The sequence below is a fragment of the Tauraco erythrolophus genome, chromosome 26, assembly GCF_009769465.1.
Source record: "Tauraco erythrolophus isolate bTauEry1 chromosome 26, bTauEry1.pri, whole genome shotgun sequence".
Lineage (NCBI taxonomy): Eukaryota > Metazoa > Chordata > Aves > Musophagiformes > Musophagidae > Tauraco > Tauraco erythrolophus.
In genome coordinates, this window is record NC_141490.1 from 6055622 (window position 1) to 6073179 (window position 17558).

Consider the following 17558-nt stretch of genomic DNA (forward strand, 5'->3'; position numbering starts at 1 on the left):
TGTATATTGAGGGTCGTTTGTACCAGCCCGCCTTGTAAAAAGGAGACAGTCGTGGCTCTTCAGTCATTTTGGCTTTTATATATAAAGCAGTATCCTTTTTTTCTTTTTTTTTTTTTTTTTTTTTTTAAAAAAAGTGAATTTCACTGGGAGTTGCAAAGAGATTAATTTAGTGATAGGAACTATGACAGCGTAAGCAAGGAAGCAATTGGGAATGGTAACTAACAAAAATCCTTATAACGAGAAAAAAAAGAAAAAGGAAAAAAAAAAAAAGAAAATAAAGAAACCCCCATCCTCATACGCCAGTGATGTGCACCCTGCTGCTTAGCAGCTTGGGCTCTAGGAATCAAGACTCCCTGGAGGCAAGGAGTTAAAAGGCTTCTAGCATCTCTGTTTATAGTTATTCTAGTGGAATGTTAGAACATGGTTTGTGCATACTGGGGTCTGCACATCCCCCTTCCAAATTCAGTTCTGCTCTAGAGCTGGAAGTTCCTGGCACCCTCCGTTCTGAACCAGTTTCCTTCAGTACTCACCTGGCATTAACAGCCCCCTCTTGCTACTACTTTCTAATTTTCCCCGGCTCTCCTGCCTCACCAACGTGGTAAGTAGTGAGGAGATGTGGGGTTTGGAGCCTTTGGGTCTCTTTGGGTGGTGTTGGGCCGTGGGCACAGCTTTGGGTGTTTGCCCAGAGACAGCACATCGCTGCAACCGCCAGTACTGTGGGAACCAGTGAACGTGGAGTCGCTGTAACTGGGGAGGGAAGAGAGGGGGTGCGTTGGGCAAGGGGTGCTGCCTGCTGTAAGGGAAATAGGATGCATAGGCCCCGAGAAGAACAGAAGGGGTGTTGTTCCACTCACCATCATGTCTTTGTAATGCTTGTATAGTTGATGTTAACGCTCACGGCTTTTTTAAATCTGGAGGTTCTGGTAACCTGTGGTGTATTTTTTCTATTTTTTTCCTGTGACTTTTATTTTATTTTTTTTTTTCTTCCCCCTTCCGTGTCTCTTCCCACTATGCACAGATTTACCTGCAAACTCCTTAGTGTGGTCTGTGGGGAATGTACAAAGTTTAAACACATCAATAAACACTTTAACTTCCAGATGGTTTCTTCTCTTTATTCGTGGGTTTCTCTCTCCTCCCGCCGTGGCCGTGCCAGACCTGCGGAGACCTTTCCCCACCTTTGGTCCACCTCTGCTTCAGGAGAAGGAACATGTATAACATATGATAACGTATAGCTGTGCCCAGAGAGATGTGTCAGGAGCCCGGGGCAGTAACCAGCTCACTGTGGTTGGCATTTACTGCATCGCTTCTAACCTTTGTGTTTCACGAAGGGAAATGAGTTGGTTATTTTTGGTTTGGTTTAACTTTCTCTTCCAGCAACACCTAAACTGAACAGCCCATAAAGCTCACAGCTCCTGTATGTTGTTCCTCTTCTGTTTTCCTCCTATTTTCCTTCTTTGAAGCGTGACCTTGGACGTAAATTCCTCCCGTCTCACGTCTCGGTGAAAGGACCCAAGAGTCATTCCCGTTTGAACGTTGTTTTAGGAGACCAAGAGACAGAATTAACCTTCACGTTGATCTGAGCAGTTCTTGATAGGTTTGATTGAAGAGGGGGAGAGGAGGTAAGAGGAAAAATGAAAGCTCAGCAGTTTTGAGCAGGAAACAATCGTGTGTCCTGTATCTCCTTAAACGTGGGCTCCTTGGTTCCACTGGAACTTCCATCTTCTGGTTAAATTATTCAGCCCCTGCAGGAAAGAACAGATGCTGTCCTAGAAAATGCCGTCTGTTGGCTTGTCACAGCTACTTGGGGAAGAGTTTTGATTTGAAACTGTAAATTTCATTTCAGTGATGCCAGAGCAAACCTTCAGTCCAAAGCTGTTCCGGGTGACCTGAAAAAAAAGAGACAAATGACAGAGGCTGTGGATTGGATTCCAGAATTTGGGTATTAGATTTTTCCTTTGATAAATTCTGTTAGTCCTACAAAATGGGTACATCAGGCTGGAATCAAAGCCTGTTAGTTATGTGCTTTGGTGCAGACTGTTGAGTGCTCAGGATCGATTTTTTTTTTTTACGATGGATTTTGACCGCAGCTTCTGAAAAGCAACGTTTAAAAATATTCAGTTGAAGATGGGCACTAAGACGTGTCACAGATGTTGGTTGACATCAGCTGTGAAAACAAAGGGCCGATACCCAGCGGGGAGGCTGCAGGGAAGTTTAGGGGAAGGTGTCCTCGTGATAAGACGCTTAAAATCCCATGATCGGAAGCACAGTGGAGTAGTTGGTTGGTGAAAGACTTGCAGAGCGTCATAGGGAGCTGCGTTTCAGAAGAAAACTCTGGTTTTTTAGAAAAAAAAGTAGTCCTCTGGTTTATCTTTTAAAAAGAGCAGCATAATTCGTGGTTAAGGAAGAAGGACATTTGGGAGAGGGGCTTTGGTAAGGGGCAACGCCGAGCAGAGGAGGAAGCGCTGGGTCAGTTTGTCTCTTTTCTTCTTGTCAAGCTGTTTCTTTGATGTTTCTTCTCCAAGGATGCCGTGGAACCCTTCTGTGCACGGCTCCAGCTGGATGGAACGTGGGCGGATTTATGTTGCCAGCCTGGCTTGTCTTCCGTGTGGAAAGCGATACCTGCCGTGACGCACGGGGAGCGCGTTTTGGACGTTCAGCCCTGGTTGACGGAGAGATGGAAGGTGCTCGTGAGGAGAGGAGCCCAAGTGCGTGGCGGTGTGGTGCTTTTCCCTGTGCAGCTCCATCAGAAGGTAACGTTAACCCCATGGAGCACATAAAACCTCCCAATCCTTAAGCTTTGGGATGCTTTAGCCCTGAGCATCGATGTTTCTGGGAGCAAGCTGTAGATCTTAGAACCATAGAGTGGTTTGCGTTGGAAGGGACCTCAAAGATCACCTAGTTCCAACCCCCCTGCCATGGGCAGGGACACTTTCCTCTACACCAGGTTGCTCAAAGCCCCATCCAACCTGGTCTTGAGCTTGCAGGACCTTGCAGAACTTCCGAGGTTCTCCCAGGCCCACCTCTCCAGCCTGTCCAGGCCCCTCTGGATGGCATCCCTTCCCTTTGGTGTGTCCACCACACCACCCAGGTGGTCTCAAGCTCAGGTGTCTTACATCCTCTTGTGCTCTAGTGCGGTGCCTGAGGTCGGTGCCAGCACATGGGAGTTTCTTGGTCTCCGTGTGGGTCTCCAGAGCAGTTGCCACTCGGTGTTTGGCATCAGTGCTTTGCTGTTGTGCGAGGGCAGAGGCGCTCAGATGTGCCCAGCGAGGATCAGGCAGCCATCAGCCTGTTTTTATGGGATGTAGTGACACGTAACCGGCAAGCAGAGCGATAAAGGGTGAGGTAGGGAATGTGAGAGCACGTATCTCAGTTGAGCCTTTGGAAAACTGCTGGAAACGAGCGTGGATCTCCGTGATGCACGCAGGGTGGCAAACAGGCATTCGCTGCGGTTCCTCAGCCCTGTTGATGCTCCAGGGTCCCGGTGGGTCCACGTGCGGAATCACCTGGCCACCCTCCTTAGCAACAGCATGGGATGGAAGCCTTGGGGAACTGGAAGGCAGCTGCCTTGAAAGCTGGTCTTCCAGCGCAGGAGTCGGGGCATCCTTAACCATCCTTAACCCTGTTCCTTACCGGGCAGCACTCGGATGCCTCTTCCCAAATTCCCCCTTTGATCCCCGTGGCGCCGGTAGCTTTGCCGCTGATGTGATGAGGAGGTTCTGCTGTAGCAGAGATGTTACAGCGTGCGTGTGGGTGATTCCAAGTGTTAAAACCCCAGGAGCTGTGCTGTATTTAGCAGTGACATGGAGGAGCCCGTGCTTTGTTGGAGCAGCACTTAACCCCTCGGCTCTCCGTGCGGTCTGCCAGGGCGGTTTGATGTAGGTTCTGTTCTGGATGGCACCTGGGAGGTTCTCCGGGAATCAGGAGCATTGGAGCGAAGGTGATGGAGAAGCTGGGGCCTGGGGGACGTGGTCTGATCCCCCAAAAAAGTTTGCCATGGGGTATGTCAGTGGGAGGGGGCGAAGCCCCTGCAATGGCAGAGGTAAGAGGAGGTGATGGAGATGGTCTGTGAAGCTTAGTAATCCTCTTCCAAAATCGCTGGTTCTAACTTGGAACAGCACTTGGGGATATTCCTGTTTTCTGGGGGCTTCCTCATCCTCCCTCCTTACAGCTGCATGGAGCTGTGGGTCCCACAGCCAGGCTCTGTGTCGTGGGAAGGTACGTGCCTCAGCAGGTTTGCTGCGCTTTCGGCTTCCCCAGACGGTCCCTTTGATCTCTGGGGGAGCAGAAGGGGCAGGGGGAGCCGCTTTTACCTGTCGATTTTCCTCCTAGCATCCTCAAACTCCCGGAAGTTTCCATGGCAACGTGAGCTGGTCCACATCCTTCCTCTGAGCCTGGGCTGGAGGCCACGCCGGAGGCAGAAACCTCGGGAAGTCTGGCTGCTCCGGCTTGGGAGCTTCTCGCCGTGCTTCCATGCGAGAGCACGGATTCCCCTGGAAGGTACCCTCAGACTTATTTCTCCAATATCTAAGAGGCTGAGGATGCTTTTTTTGTTTTCCCGCTCGCTCTGGATGCGGGGTAAGGAAGATGCCATTGTGACTTGAGTTGGGTTGAACATCCCTTCTGGGTCGTACCGTCACGATTCAGTGCATCCTCTCCGGGATGAAGGCGTCTGTGTAGCAACGGTGAGATCAAAATGTAGGAAAATTCTGGTCTGTTGGATGGTGCCAGAGCGGAATTATTATTATTTATTTTGGGTTTTAGCTAAAAGCAGAGCTGCTTCAGAGAAAATACCTGCAGGGAGAAAGTGGTGTAAAGGCTTTCTGAGCGGTTTGGCAGGAAATAATCCTGCAGCTGGTGGAGGTTGGAAGGGACTTCTGGAGGGCATCTCGCCTAATTCCTGCTGAAAGGGCCAACTCCGGAGTCGGAGCAGGTCGCTGTGGGTTGAACAGAACGCTCCCTTCCCCTATCCATGGGTTTTGGGGGCATGAAAAATGAGCTGAGTTGTTATATGACGTTTAATAAAGTGTAAAGGTGAATTCCTACTCCACCTTCACAACGAATCGCAGGAAAAATGCATCCTTTTTCCCTCCACCGGGCAAGTTTGCGTGCAGCTCTTTCCCTGGGGCTGGGATCCTTGGGATGCTGATCCCTGCTGCTGGGGGAGCGTTCTGGGGGGGTCACTTCTTGGTTCTCCCAATGTAAATGTGATCATCTGCTTTACAGGCTTCGAGAATTTCACCTTGTCCTGCGCAGACGCGAGCTTTCGGCAGGCACGAGGAAGGCGACGGCGTCTTCGGAGAAGGGCTCGTGGCCACTTGGAGTGCTGGAAAAGAAAGAAACTGCAGGTGAAGGGATGGTCTGGCTGTCCTTTGCTGGGCAGCTTTATGGTGGTTTGTGGGTTTTCTGGGCTGAATTTGGTTTTTAACACCCGCTGGCCACACAAGCTTGGGGTGAGCTCTTGGGTACCACGGTGGTTCTGCTGGGTCGTGGGTCCAAGCTCCAGCTGTTTAATGTAAAATAATCCCTTTTGTGAAGATGATGTGTATTTTGTGCCTCCTTCTGCTCATAATTCGATGGTTTGGGTTTTTTTTTCTTATTGCTGTCTCCTTGTTCTGAAGGTTGAACACCAAGAACATCACAGAGGATGTTGCTGCACTATGTGATGAGGCATCGTTGATTTTTTTGGGATGATCAGTCAAGAACTACATGCCACAGATGAGAAAAAAACCTGAAGAGAAAACTCCTTGTATTTTACTTCAAGGCCTATTTGCTTAGGTTTCTTTTTTAAAATAGAGAACACTTGAATTTCCTCTGACCCAAAATCATTCATGGAGTTGAATCCTCCCCAGAAATCATTTTTGGGATCCAGCTGGTTTGGTGCATTTTTTTCTGTGCTGCCAGTTTATATTTTTGGAAGGAACTTAGACGTTGGCTTATGTTGAGATGTTCAAGTGTTCTCTATGTTTATAGGCTGCATAACCAGTAAGGGCTTTGGGACTGGATTGAGTCCATCCAGCAACACTTTACTGGTATGTTTGGAATATCTTTATGAGGAAAGAAAGAAGCTTTAGCACAGCCTTGTTGATAATTTTTTTTCCAACGAAGGACTTAGTATTTGGCTCACAAAGCAGAGGGGATGGGACCAAGCCAAGCTCCAGTCTTGGAGGCAGTTGGGGTATTTTTGCTTATGCCAAAATTTCAGGAGCAAGTGCTCTTCACCATGTGTTTATATGTATAGCTGATGCTGGGCTGTATGTCTTTTACTGTGTTGAACTGAATAAAAATGCAGGACTGAGTGAGTGTCTCTTTTTTTTTATGCCCCTTGTCAAAACTTTAGGACAGGGGGCTGCAATTTTTTTTCCTACGCTACTAGACGTCAGGCCGGAACCTATCTCATTCGTTTGGGGTTTTGACTGGGGCAACTCTTAGGGGGTTGGGTTTGTTTTTAATTATTTTTAGGTTTAACTTTAAAATAAAAATAAAATAAATAAAATAAAAGATAAAATAAAAATAAAATAAATAAAATAAAAGATAAAATAAAAATAAAATAAATAAAATAAAAGATAAAATAAAAATAAAATAAATAAAATAAAAGATAAAATAAAAATAAAATAAATAAAATAAAAGATTAAATAAATAAAATAAATAAAATAAAAATAAAAGATAAAATAAATAAAATAAAAATAAAAGATAAAATAAATAAAATAAAAATAAAAGATAAAATAAATAAAATAAAAATAAAAGATAAAATAAATAAAATAAAAATAAAAGATAAAATAAATAAAAATAAAAAATAAAATAAAAGTAAAATAAAAAGAAAATAAAAATAAAATAAAAATTAATTTTATTAACTTTTATTTTAGGGCATTTATGTTGTGCTTCACTTAAACAGACTTAGAGTAGATGATTCCTTGTATCAAGGTGTATGCCTTCATCTTCATCCAGAGGGAGTTCTTTACCTCAGCTGTACCAAGTTAAAGGACAGACCATGCAATTGGGATGAGTCATCTTTTATTTTGAAGCTGCTCCACTTGCACCTGTTGAATCACAGCAACGTGAGAAAGCATGCAGGACTTAGAATAAAATGTAAAAAACACTGAATAAAAGCTGCCAAAACAAGAGCAGACCTGGATTTCTCTTTGCCCCTGGAGAAACAAGTGTTACAGTCATGTTTGTACACCCGGTCCTGTCTCCATCGCTCCACTTAAGCCTGGTCCAAACCACAAACTAGTTTCCTCAGAAGACGAATCAAGTTGTGCATGAGCTCACAAAAGTCTCAGCCCCTGAGTGCAAGGGGTAATTAATCCATTAATTAGATAATTAATTTAATTAAGCTAACAGCTACAGACATAGCTACAGACATGGCTCCAGGAACTCAGCTGTGAAGTGTAACAACAGTCCTTTGTCTTTTTGTCATTAAAAAGCTAAAGTTGGCCTGTGCTGTGCTACAGAACACCATCAGCAAGCTTAACCAGTAGACACGCACAGGGATGATCACTTAGTTTTCCTTCTGTCATTAAGAAGAAACAGCAGCTGAGCTTTCCCCGTTCTTCCTTCGATCCCCTCAGAAAGACCAAGTAGATGATGCACAAGTTGAGGCCAACACCTCTTCTCTGGGTGCGTCTTCCAAAAGCTTCTGTAACAGAACAGAAAGGTTGGAGGCAGTGTGAATTCAAAGCAGAACTGCAATACAAAGCAAAAACTTAAACCCCCAAAAGCCAACTTTTGTTTAAACCCCAACAACCAGCCAACTTCTTTTGTTTAAACCCCAACAACCAGCCAACTTCTTTTGTTTAAACCCCAACAACCAGCCAACTTCTTTTGTTTAAACCCCAACAACCAGCCAACTTCTTTTGTTTAAACCCCAACAACCAGCCAACTTCTTTTGTTTAAACCCCAACAACCAGCCAACTTCTTTTGTTTAAACCCCAACAACCAGCCAACTTCTTTTATTTAAACCCCAACAACCAGCCAACTCATTGAAACCCCAACTTAACCCAACAACCAACCACTACACGTGGCAGTGGAGGTTCTACACGTGTAGAACACTACAAGATCCAAGACAAGCATTTTGAACTGAAAGACAAGCTCAATCACTTCCTTTGTAATAAGAGATTTTAAGAATCAAGCTTTCTGTTTAGGTGACACTGCTGAGGCCTGGTCTGTAGTTAAGACCCAGACATCTCCTGCAAACCCTTCACCAGAGCTGTGCCACAGCTTGTCCAGGCAGCTTTTTGACACCTTGAGGAAACGTGGGTTTTGTCCATCCATTGGGTTGCAGAGAGTCTCCCAGTGAGGATTCGCAACTGTACCTTGTTCATCAGATGCCACTGGCCCACAGGGTTACAAATAACAACCCCCAAACCCACCAAAACAGACATTTTTTCCACCCTTGCATCTCAGTGACAGTACTCACCAAGTGATGGAGCAGTTGAAGCGACACGGGGAGCGATGGTAGCACAGCGTAGGCGGTCAGGTCAGCAAAAGAGATGTATCACAAACGTGCTGCAAATCAAATAAAAATTATAGGTTACCTAATAGGTTCACAAATAAAACCTTCTCCCCACTAAGCTCCCACATCAAAGCAGATGTTGCATTTTCCAACAGTATCGCCCTCAGTCTAGGGGCAATTAAAGTCACCAGGGAAGGGAAACTGGGAGGTTAGAGGCAACTGCTGTTCTTCTGTCATCGCAGCACCAGTTATGGAGAAGAGCTAATAAAAGCTGCTCCAGTTCTTGATACAGTAGAAATGGGTTGAGTTGGGTTCCCAAGCAGCTCATCGTTTAATCCAGGTAAATTTACTTCATGCTCATGCCATAATATCACCACACATGAGTATTTCTACCCAGCACGTGCATTCAAGCCACATTCTGGAGAAGGAAAATCCTGACAATAAGCATAAGAAAAAAAACTTGATATCTACTCTACTCAACTCACACCTCAACGCGTGCAATAAGCCAGAAGTACCCGAGATGGAAGCCACAGAGATGCACCTGACTGCTATTGCAGCTGGGAACTCTTGAGTTCAACCTCAGGTTTGCTTGGCACGACGAGGACAAAAGGGTTACCAGATTTTTTAGCAGCTACAGACAAGATGTTTTCAAACTTCTTTAAGGAAAACAGTAGGACAGGTAATTACGAACTCGTTGGACTCTGCTTTGCTGTATGGAAATGTGGAAAGCACTTCACCACCGCTGTAGGGGCACACATCTGTTCCCTGGCTGCCTACTGCGTTTCATTGCCTTCATCTTTACAGCGTCAACGCACCAACTGCTGAGCAGTAGCTGGGGAAAGCTGGCAGGGCTCCATCTCACTGACGTTCCTCCTACATCTTTCCACGTGCAGCAGACCTCTGTGGAGCGACAAAGGGCATGGACTTACCTGAAGCCACCGAGGAAAAACAACCTCTCTCAGCAAGATGATGACCTGGGAACACCTCAGGTGACCAACGGCGCTGTCCAGTGTCAACGGTGCTTCCCATGAGGAGAAGAATGCTCCCGTTGAACTTCAAAACGACCTACAGAACTAGCACAAGCGGGACATCCAGCACAACTAGGTAGCCCAGGACCAGTCTTGGCACGTAGACACCATGCGTGAACGTCACCATGTCCTGTAAAGCAAATAAATATTACTAAGCTTAAATATGAAATATAGATTGTAATTGTTTTGGGGTTTTTAGCATGTTTTGAAATACCTCCGCTATACCCAGAGTTCTTGGCTCACCTGAAGGTGCCAACATGTGTCTCTATGTTTTAAAAAGCAGCTGCTCCCATCTGAAGTAACAGGCACATCACACCTTGCCTGCTTGCCAAACAGCCATAAGTCTACAGTGCTGCTGTTTGATACCAAAGGATGCCCTACAAACACGGCGATTTTTGTGAAACACGTAAGTACACCTGGGTTTTGGTGTGTTGTTTTTTTTTTTATCCCCACTCCATCCCCCCCCATTACAGTCATTCCCATCTATTTTCAAAGCAATGCTGGAAAAAATCCCTGCCAGCAATTAATATCCCTGTCCACGCGTCAGGCGAGACGTGAGTGATCTGAGCAGCACGAGACAGGTTGGACTCCCCAGATGATACATCAAGGGGAAAATTGAACATTTCAATAATACTGCTCTAACTCAAGTGTCACCAAAACTCTTAAAACTCATGATTTATGAGCATCACATTACATACACACACATCCAGCAAAGCGTTGGCCTGTCTGGAGTCCCATGGATTTTAGAACAAATATGTTATTGAGTAACAATTAGTTTTTCATCTCTATCTCATCGTACGATTCCTGCTGAAACTGGGAACTCCACAGTAGCAGAACAGCAAGAGCAGCCTCCTCACCACCTTCTCACCCTTCATTGCCCAAGATGCTGGACCAGCCTAATGACCATGTGCCAGCTGGGAATTCAATCCACCAAGGTGCAAAGCACTTCAGCCAGACCCAGGGAAACACTGAAGCACGTGCCTGGTTTCAAGATCACAATTCCAGCATCTCTGCAAACTCTACGTGACAAGAAGTTGCCCAGAGAATGGTTTGGATTGGAAGGGACCTTCAAGACCATCTAGTTCCAACCCCCCTGCCATGGGCAGGGACACCCTCCACTACACCAGGTTGCCCAAAGCCTCATCCAACCTGGCCTTGAACACTGCCAGGGATGGGACAGCCACAAGTTCTCTGGGCAACCTGTGCCAGTGCCTCACCACCCTCAATGTAAAAAATTTCTTCCTTAGATCTCATCGAAATCTCCCCTCTTTCAGTTCAAAGCCATTGCCCGTGTCCTGTCACTACACGCCCTTGCCCAAAGCTCCTCTCCAGCTTTCTTGTAGCCCCTTTAGGCACTGGAAAGCTGCTGGAAGGTCTCCCTGGAGCCTTCTCTTCTCCAGGATGAATCAAACATTCTTTCACAAGATAACACTACACCAGCAGGGGAACGGCATCCGTTGGGTCTGTGTATAATAACGAGGTCCCCAGTAATTCAGCCCACCCAGGCACACACCGTGACCCACCTTGGAGAGGCAGGAATTCCAATGGAGTGTCACAGCTCTGTTCTCCCACTCTGTTTCAGGGTCACCCACGTCTGTCCGTAGCACACTACCAGCACGGGCTGCAATGGTTTCGGGTGAACAGTGCAGACTTTCCTGGTCAATGACATGTTGTTCAGTCAATGACTTTTATTACCTTTCATCTTCAACGGGAAAAGCCTTTAACCCAAAATGTTTTCTTATCAAAAATATCCATTCCGTGCACAGGCCAGCTAGGAACTGCTCTGCAAAAGCAATTACAGCCACAACAACCTCATTTCTTCTTTCTTCTCTATCGACCCAACGAATGCCAGTCCTATCTCAAACATGGGGCACCTCTGTCACCCAACTAGATGACAGGTAATTTTGCCCGTCCCTGTTCAAAGAAACCCTGGTGCGTTGGCTGTAGGCTCAGAGCTCCATCCCGCTGTGCTTGTTAAAACACACGGCCAGATGATCATCAGTGTTTGCTCCTGTTTGCATTTTTTCAAGGAAAGAAGAAACATCCTCACGAAAGACCTGCATTTTAAGCAGCAAAAAACCTCCGTGAGAGATTCAGCATTACCTCGGTAACACCAAGGCAAGAAAAAAAACAGGGAAAAAGTAGCAGTAATTGATCAAAGGGGAAAAAAAACGTCTTTTTCCCTTTCTTTTCACTCAAAGTGCAGTACATGAGGTTATAACCTCTGCACTGAGCTTCCCGTTAACGGCAGCTAGTCTGTAACAAGTTGACCAAACGACCCTGCTTCTAGTCCCACGAGGATTATTAATAACCAGAGCACATCACCTCCACGGAGCGTGTTTGAAGTTCTCACTCCAGCACTGGAGACCTGCATCGGCCCCAGTTAAAGGCAACCTGCCCCACCAGATCCTGGAGAAACCACTGTTCGTGAATGCCAGCCTGCTTTACAACCCCAAATAATGGTTGTGGGTGTCAAAAGTGGGAGCCCAAAACCAGCTCACCTTGGTTTCTTCGCTCCTCAAGGTCCTCTTCTTTACAGACACCAGCCACATCTTGGGGGAGGAGTACAGCAAAGGTAAAAAAGACACTGATAAAGGTGTTTGTGCTCCCCTGTTCACCTAGCCCAGCCCTTTGTGAAGGACGTGGCACAAGCATTTTAAGCACTGGTGATGAACTTTCTGACGACCTTGCTCTTCCTTCACTAGCCCAGTTTAATGACGTCTTTTAAATCAGGTTTTGATCTCCATGGCAGGAAGCATCTCCCTGTGCTCTCCTGCTGCAAACCAAACAAAAGACCTAAAGGGAAAAAAAAAAACAACAAAGCCACATACCCCTGGACACCAAGTGCAAAGCAGACACCAAGAAGTGAATGTTTTTGTTTCTGTCCCTGGGTTGGTAGTGAACAGCTCCAGGGAGGGAATGAAGTTTTCAGAGGAGGAGGAGGAGGAGGAGAAGAGCCATACCTGTGCTGAGGTTGCTGCACAGCCCGGCTCCCGGAGACTCACCAGGAGAATCTGTATGCCCAACACGGATGAACTGGAGCCATCATCTGTCTTCAAGGGTCTCTCTCCAAGCTGAACCCTGCCCAGCAAACACCCCATCTCCCAGGCACACCAAAATCCGTTGCAAACAGGCTGCCTCACCCATCTAACTCATCCTCTCGCTTTCTGATTAAAATCGAGCAGGAGAGCAGCTGTGTGCCAGTGTTAACAGGGGAAAAAAAACCATCCCTGGCCACATTTCCTTTCTCCAGGCAGAAATCGACCACTTTGTGTCACACACAGTCCCATCCCTCCAACGATTCGTCCACCCCCTAAACCATTTTGAAGCCAGACATCGCCTTAACCATGCCTTCAGCCTCAAGGCATCCTATTCAAGAGATCCATCGAGGTGGTTCGTTAAAGCACTTTATTGGTGATCACATACTCTGTGCACATCAAGCTTTGCATGAAAAAACCCTCCATTAACACCAGGGTGAGAGACAGCCACCAGGAGCTTTGAACGCTGGTTTGGCTCCCTGCAGCAGAAGCAAAAAAAATATGTTTAAAAAAAAAAAAACAAAACAGCCAAATGGGCCACACCGGTTGGACTCCACCAGCAAACCAGTCCCCCAGTTCACAGCCCAAGCCGCAGCATGGAAAATTAAAAACTCTTTCCCAGAGGAGCCTGGTTTGGTCTTGCTGTCGCCAAAGGGATGCACGGAAAAGGCTTTGCATCTCCTGCTGCGCTCCGCCTTCGGGGTCCTGCCTCTCACTTCTGATGTTCCACCATCAAGTGCTGCTGTAGTTTATTAAGACTAATTAAAAACCTCATCTCAAGAGCTCTAAGCCAGCAGGGAAGAAGTTTCCACGCCGGCCACGGCCTCATTTGTCATCGGAGAAGCCCTCCGGCAGCAGGGCGCTGCTGGAGCTCTTGTTGCCTTTGTGGATGCACATGCCGCAGTCCAGCTCCACGTCGATGTCCCCAAATTTCAGCTGGCAGGATTCGTTGCAGCTGCGGGAGGGACAGTGACACCAGTCAGGAATTTGTGGGCAGCGAGAGCCATCGGCTCACCCCAGCCCCCTTGGGAAGGTTGCTGTGGACCATCATAGCATGGTGGCACCGAGTCCATCCTTTCCAGCCAAGCCGTGGACTAGTCCATGCTTGGACATCCATTTTTCTTATCCCTTGATAAACTGATTTCCCAAGGTAGCATTCTCTAGGTATTGCTCTTGGTCCTCCAGCTTGTGCACGGCATGGGGACCCCCCTGGGACCCCTCTCCCCCACGTACCAGCGAGATGCAGCGGAGTTTGCTGCCAAGACGGCGAGAGCGCCCGCGTAGTGCCAGCAGAAGCACATGGTGAGGAACGTCAAGTTGCTGCCGTCGGTCTGATCCCAGCCTGGTCCTCCCCATGGGGGAGACAGCACAAACCCAATCTGGTGGCAGACCCAAGAGATGTTAGGCATCAGCACGTGTCAGACAGCTCTGACACTAAGCCTCGTTTCCTCCTCTTATTGACTGAGATATTCCAACCAGTTTACGAGTTTAACCCCAACAGATGTGCCATAAAGGGCTTCGCACCCCACCCTCCTCTTGCCTTCTTGGGTGCAAAGGCCACTGGTCGGAGGGGAGAGCTGGATGCGCACTGACCTGCCAGAACCAAGAGCCCTGGAGAAGGAAGGAGCCGGTCCTGAAGGTCTCCAGGATGATGTGGTCTCGGATGAAGATCTCTAGGAGGGCACAGAGGGCTCCAGCAAAGATAGCCATGGCCAGCAGGGAATGGAGGTGGTGGTCCAGTGCAGCATCGCTGTAGTCACGGAAAGAGAAGAGCAAACCTGCCAAGATTCATACTGCGTTAGAAAAGGATGCTCTGGGATTCGGTTTTAAACAAAAAAACATTAAAAACTGAGACTATGCTCTAGGTCTTGCCGTGATCTGCCCGGTGGGATGTGCCAGGCAGCAAAGAGCCTGCTGTCATCACCTCCACTCTGCAAGGACCACGCAGCCCCCAGTGCCAGGGTCTGTTCTGCTCATGGAACAGAGCTGGGATCCCCATGCCCCAGCCAGGGCCATGGGGCTGGCAGGAGGAGCACAGTGATGGGGACCAGCTCAGAAGATGACACTCGGAAGTGTTCAAGACCAGGTTGGATGAGGCTTTGTTCAAGGCCAGGATGGATGAGGCTTTGAGCAATCTGTGTAGTGGAAGATGTCCCTGCTCATGGCAGGGGGCTTGGAACTAGGTGATTTTTGAGATCCCTTCCAACCCAAACCATTCTATGATTCTATGACCCTTTGTATCAGGGTTTGTCCTTCCGTGCATCAAACCAAAGCGGGGGGATAAACAGCTTTTTGCCACTCCAGAGAGCCACCAGAAGACACACGCATCCCTAGGGCCTCGTGCATCCCCTGCGCACCTGGGGCATCCAGCCACGGCCGGGTTCATGTTTGGAGAGGAACAGGGAGGAGGTGGCTTTGGCACACATCTGCACACCCTCCAGCTCTGGCTGCACCTCACCAGCCTCAAAACAGTCCAAGGATTCGGGGCTGTGGCACCCTGGTGACCCTCCCAGGGCTTCCCCTAACCCGTACTCCATACTCTGCCAGGCACCGCGTGCCATTCACCTTCGATGAGCAGAGCCACGGACAGCGAGAGCCGATCTAAGCCACGCGGCAGCTTGAGCGGGGAGTGGGAGACGATGTCCACGATGCCGGAGAGCAGGAAGAAGAGGTACATGGTGGTGTAGTGCCAGGAGGTGAGGTCCGTCCAGCTGTGAGCCTTGGGGCTGTACAGCTGCAGGTGAGGGCCATCGGGAATAAACTGCTCGATCAATATCCCTGGGGAGAGAGCAGAAAGCACGAGTTGCAGGAGACTTTTCTTCGTGATGGTGAAGTCCTAGCGGTGTTTGTCCAGAGGAACGGCAGCGAGGTCCCATCACGGAGAGTGCCACAAGCGTGTCCCCAAGCCCTCCCACACCAGCAGCAGCCGTTCCCCGCTACAAACAGCCTCAGTCTTGTAGGAAAGAGTGGCTGCAGCCCCAGTAGATATTGGGGCAGAGACCCATTGTCCTCCCTTACCTGCTAGAGCAAAGAAAGCTTTGACTGCCCCTTCGAAGATTTCCACCCGCCGGACCCCGTGGCTTGGCTGGCTCTCAGCATTGGGTTTCCGCCTGAGATACTGCAGGGGGTATCGCACGGACCACCAGAGACCAAAAATGAAGAAGAAGGTGCCCCGGAGGGCACTGCCGAGGAAACTTGTTGGCATCGGGCTTGCTTGGTGGACCTGCAAGGAGAAACAGTGCCTCGAATTACCCCCGAGAGAGATGTTGGGCTGTTTGGTGTCCTTGGGGGGCCACATCCTGACAGATCAGGGGTGCAAACAGGCAGATGTGACATCACCTCGGAGAAGCTGCCACCACGTACCACTGTATATAGGTGTATACGTATATAGGTGTGTGGTTGCACACACGCAATCAGCAGGACTTGGCCGTGCTGGAGAAAAACACATTAGCATCCAAGAAAGCAGAACGGCTACATGCTATTAGAAGAGGAACCATAACAAAGTTTTTGCTAATAAAAAGCAACACGACAATTATTTCCTCGGAACATAAACTCCCTCCAAACTAGATAATTACCAGGGCGTGAATCCAGCCAGCGTTCTCAGCAGCTCCAGCCAGCCAAGGCTTTGCTGGGCCCTATCTGCTGCACGACAGGAAGAGGCAACCCAGGAGCCATCACTGTTTCCAAAAGAAGCCTCATGCATATTCCACACAACCTTCCTGTGGCACACGTGGGCGGTGATTTGACACAAGGGAAAGAGATTTCATCTCCAGCAGGAAGAGCTCGAAGTCTAAAGGCACGAAAATTGCCTTTGTGCTAAGCTGGACCAAGGCCACCGAGTACCAGCGAGGATGCAGAGCAGCAGAGGTACGGCAGGATGACCTGCTGCTGTGGGCAAAGTTATAACCCTCAAAGTATTTAAGCCCTTGTTCAAATTGTTGGAAAAAAAAAAAAAACCCAACTCAGAGAAACAAGCACGGAAGGGAATAAGTGATGATCTAAATGCTTATAGCAGTGAGCTTCTGATGTTACCTTGGGATGGTCTTGTTTCCTCCAGCGAGACCTCTCTCCTTGCTCTCTATATGCATCTATCACCCGAGGAGGCCTCACCCTCTCCCTCCTCGCAGGCTTTCTGGTCCTTTCCTACTGCTCGGATGCGCACGGAGGAAGGCATTACTCATCCCAAAGCTGCCACACCGACTTGCCCTTGCATCACAAATCACATCCTCGCTGTGTTTATAAATACCGAAGCAAATTGCAGAGGCTGGATGAACAACTCCAGCACGTTCTTCGAGTCCTCCCACACTAGAAAGTAATGAGGTGCTGCAAAACAAGGGTAGGACGTGGCACGGCAAGTGCCTTAGGTGAGAGAGAGCTCTGCGAGGTGCACCCGGTCGGGTTTCGGCTGCGGAGCCGGAGTTGGTGGAACCGGCTCAGCCCACCGTGGGCAAGCGTGGCGTTTGGATGCGGAGACCGTCGTCATCCATCGCATCTGCGGGACACGGGCGATCTGGGGAAGGCTGGAAGCTGTTTACACCGCGTTCAGGTTTCCTTTCAGGAGGGAAGTTACTAAACAGCCTCTCAGGTAGATGAGAAACGCCCCACCCCAGGAGCTGGTTTGGTCTATCTGCTCGATTTTGGACACCTACATCGGGGTAAGATGGCTCATGCCCCACGTCTTTCCTGATTATAGCCTGGACACCCAGTCCAGGGCACGTACCTTCCTCGCACAGACATCTGCACGCTGAAGGCACTAAGAACTAACGTGCACAATTGCACGATATATAACCAAATGTTGCCATTGTCCTACAGGGACGGTGACTACAAGGCCAACAGCCTGAAGCTGGAGTCAGGAGCGTGCCCTGATCAACATACGTAGCAGGAGCGTTAATTTGACATGGTTGATTAGAGGACTGACATGTCCCACCAGCAACTCCAGAGGCTGCCGCACCAGCATCCAGCTTTAACCCAGGGATTTATCACCTCACATCCACCGGGCATCCCCCCCCCTCTGCCTTCGTTACCAGCAGCCCCCAAAAC

The 17558-nt window shown here is 48.4% G+C and overlaps 1 protein-coding gene across 1 annotated transcript; it reads right to left on the reverse strand.

The window, feature by feature from the left end:
• Positions 1-13343: 13343 nt before the first annotated feature.
• LOC104383941 (transmembrane protein 45B) lies at positions 13344-16606 on the reverse strand. Its single transcript, XM_009992239.2, has 6 exons — positions 16551-16606; positions 15537-15760; positions 15084-15296; positions 14112-14296; positions 13752-13897; positions 13344-13473 (listed from the first exon to the last, which is right to left on the reverse strand). Exons 1-6 carry the CDS (start codon positions 16604-16606, stop codon positions 13344-13346), a joined length of 954 nt encoding a protein of 317 aa, XP_009990541.2.
• Positions 16607-17558: the final 952 nt, after the last annotated feature.

Excerpts from the sequence above, each read along its gene's own strand:
- LOC104383941 (XM_009992239.2), bottom strand. The coding sequence starts at position 16,606 with ATGCATATAGAGAGCAAGGAGAGAGGTCTCGCTGGAGGAAACAAGACC. Across the intron at positions 14,297-15,083 it reads CGTGGCTCTGCTCATCGAAG|GTTTGCTCTTCTCTTTCCGT; the intron begins GTGAATGGCACG and ends GAATCTTGGCAG. Across the intron at positions 13,898-14,111 it reads AGGGCTCTTGGTTCTGGCAG|ATTGGGTTTGTGCTGTCTCC; the intron begins GTCAGTGCGCAT and ends GTCTGCCACCAG.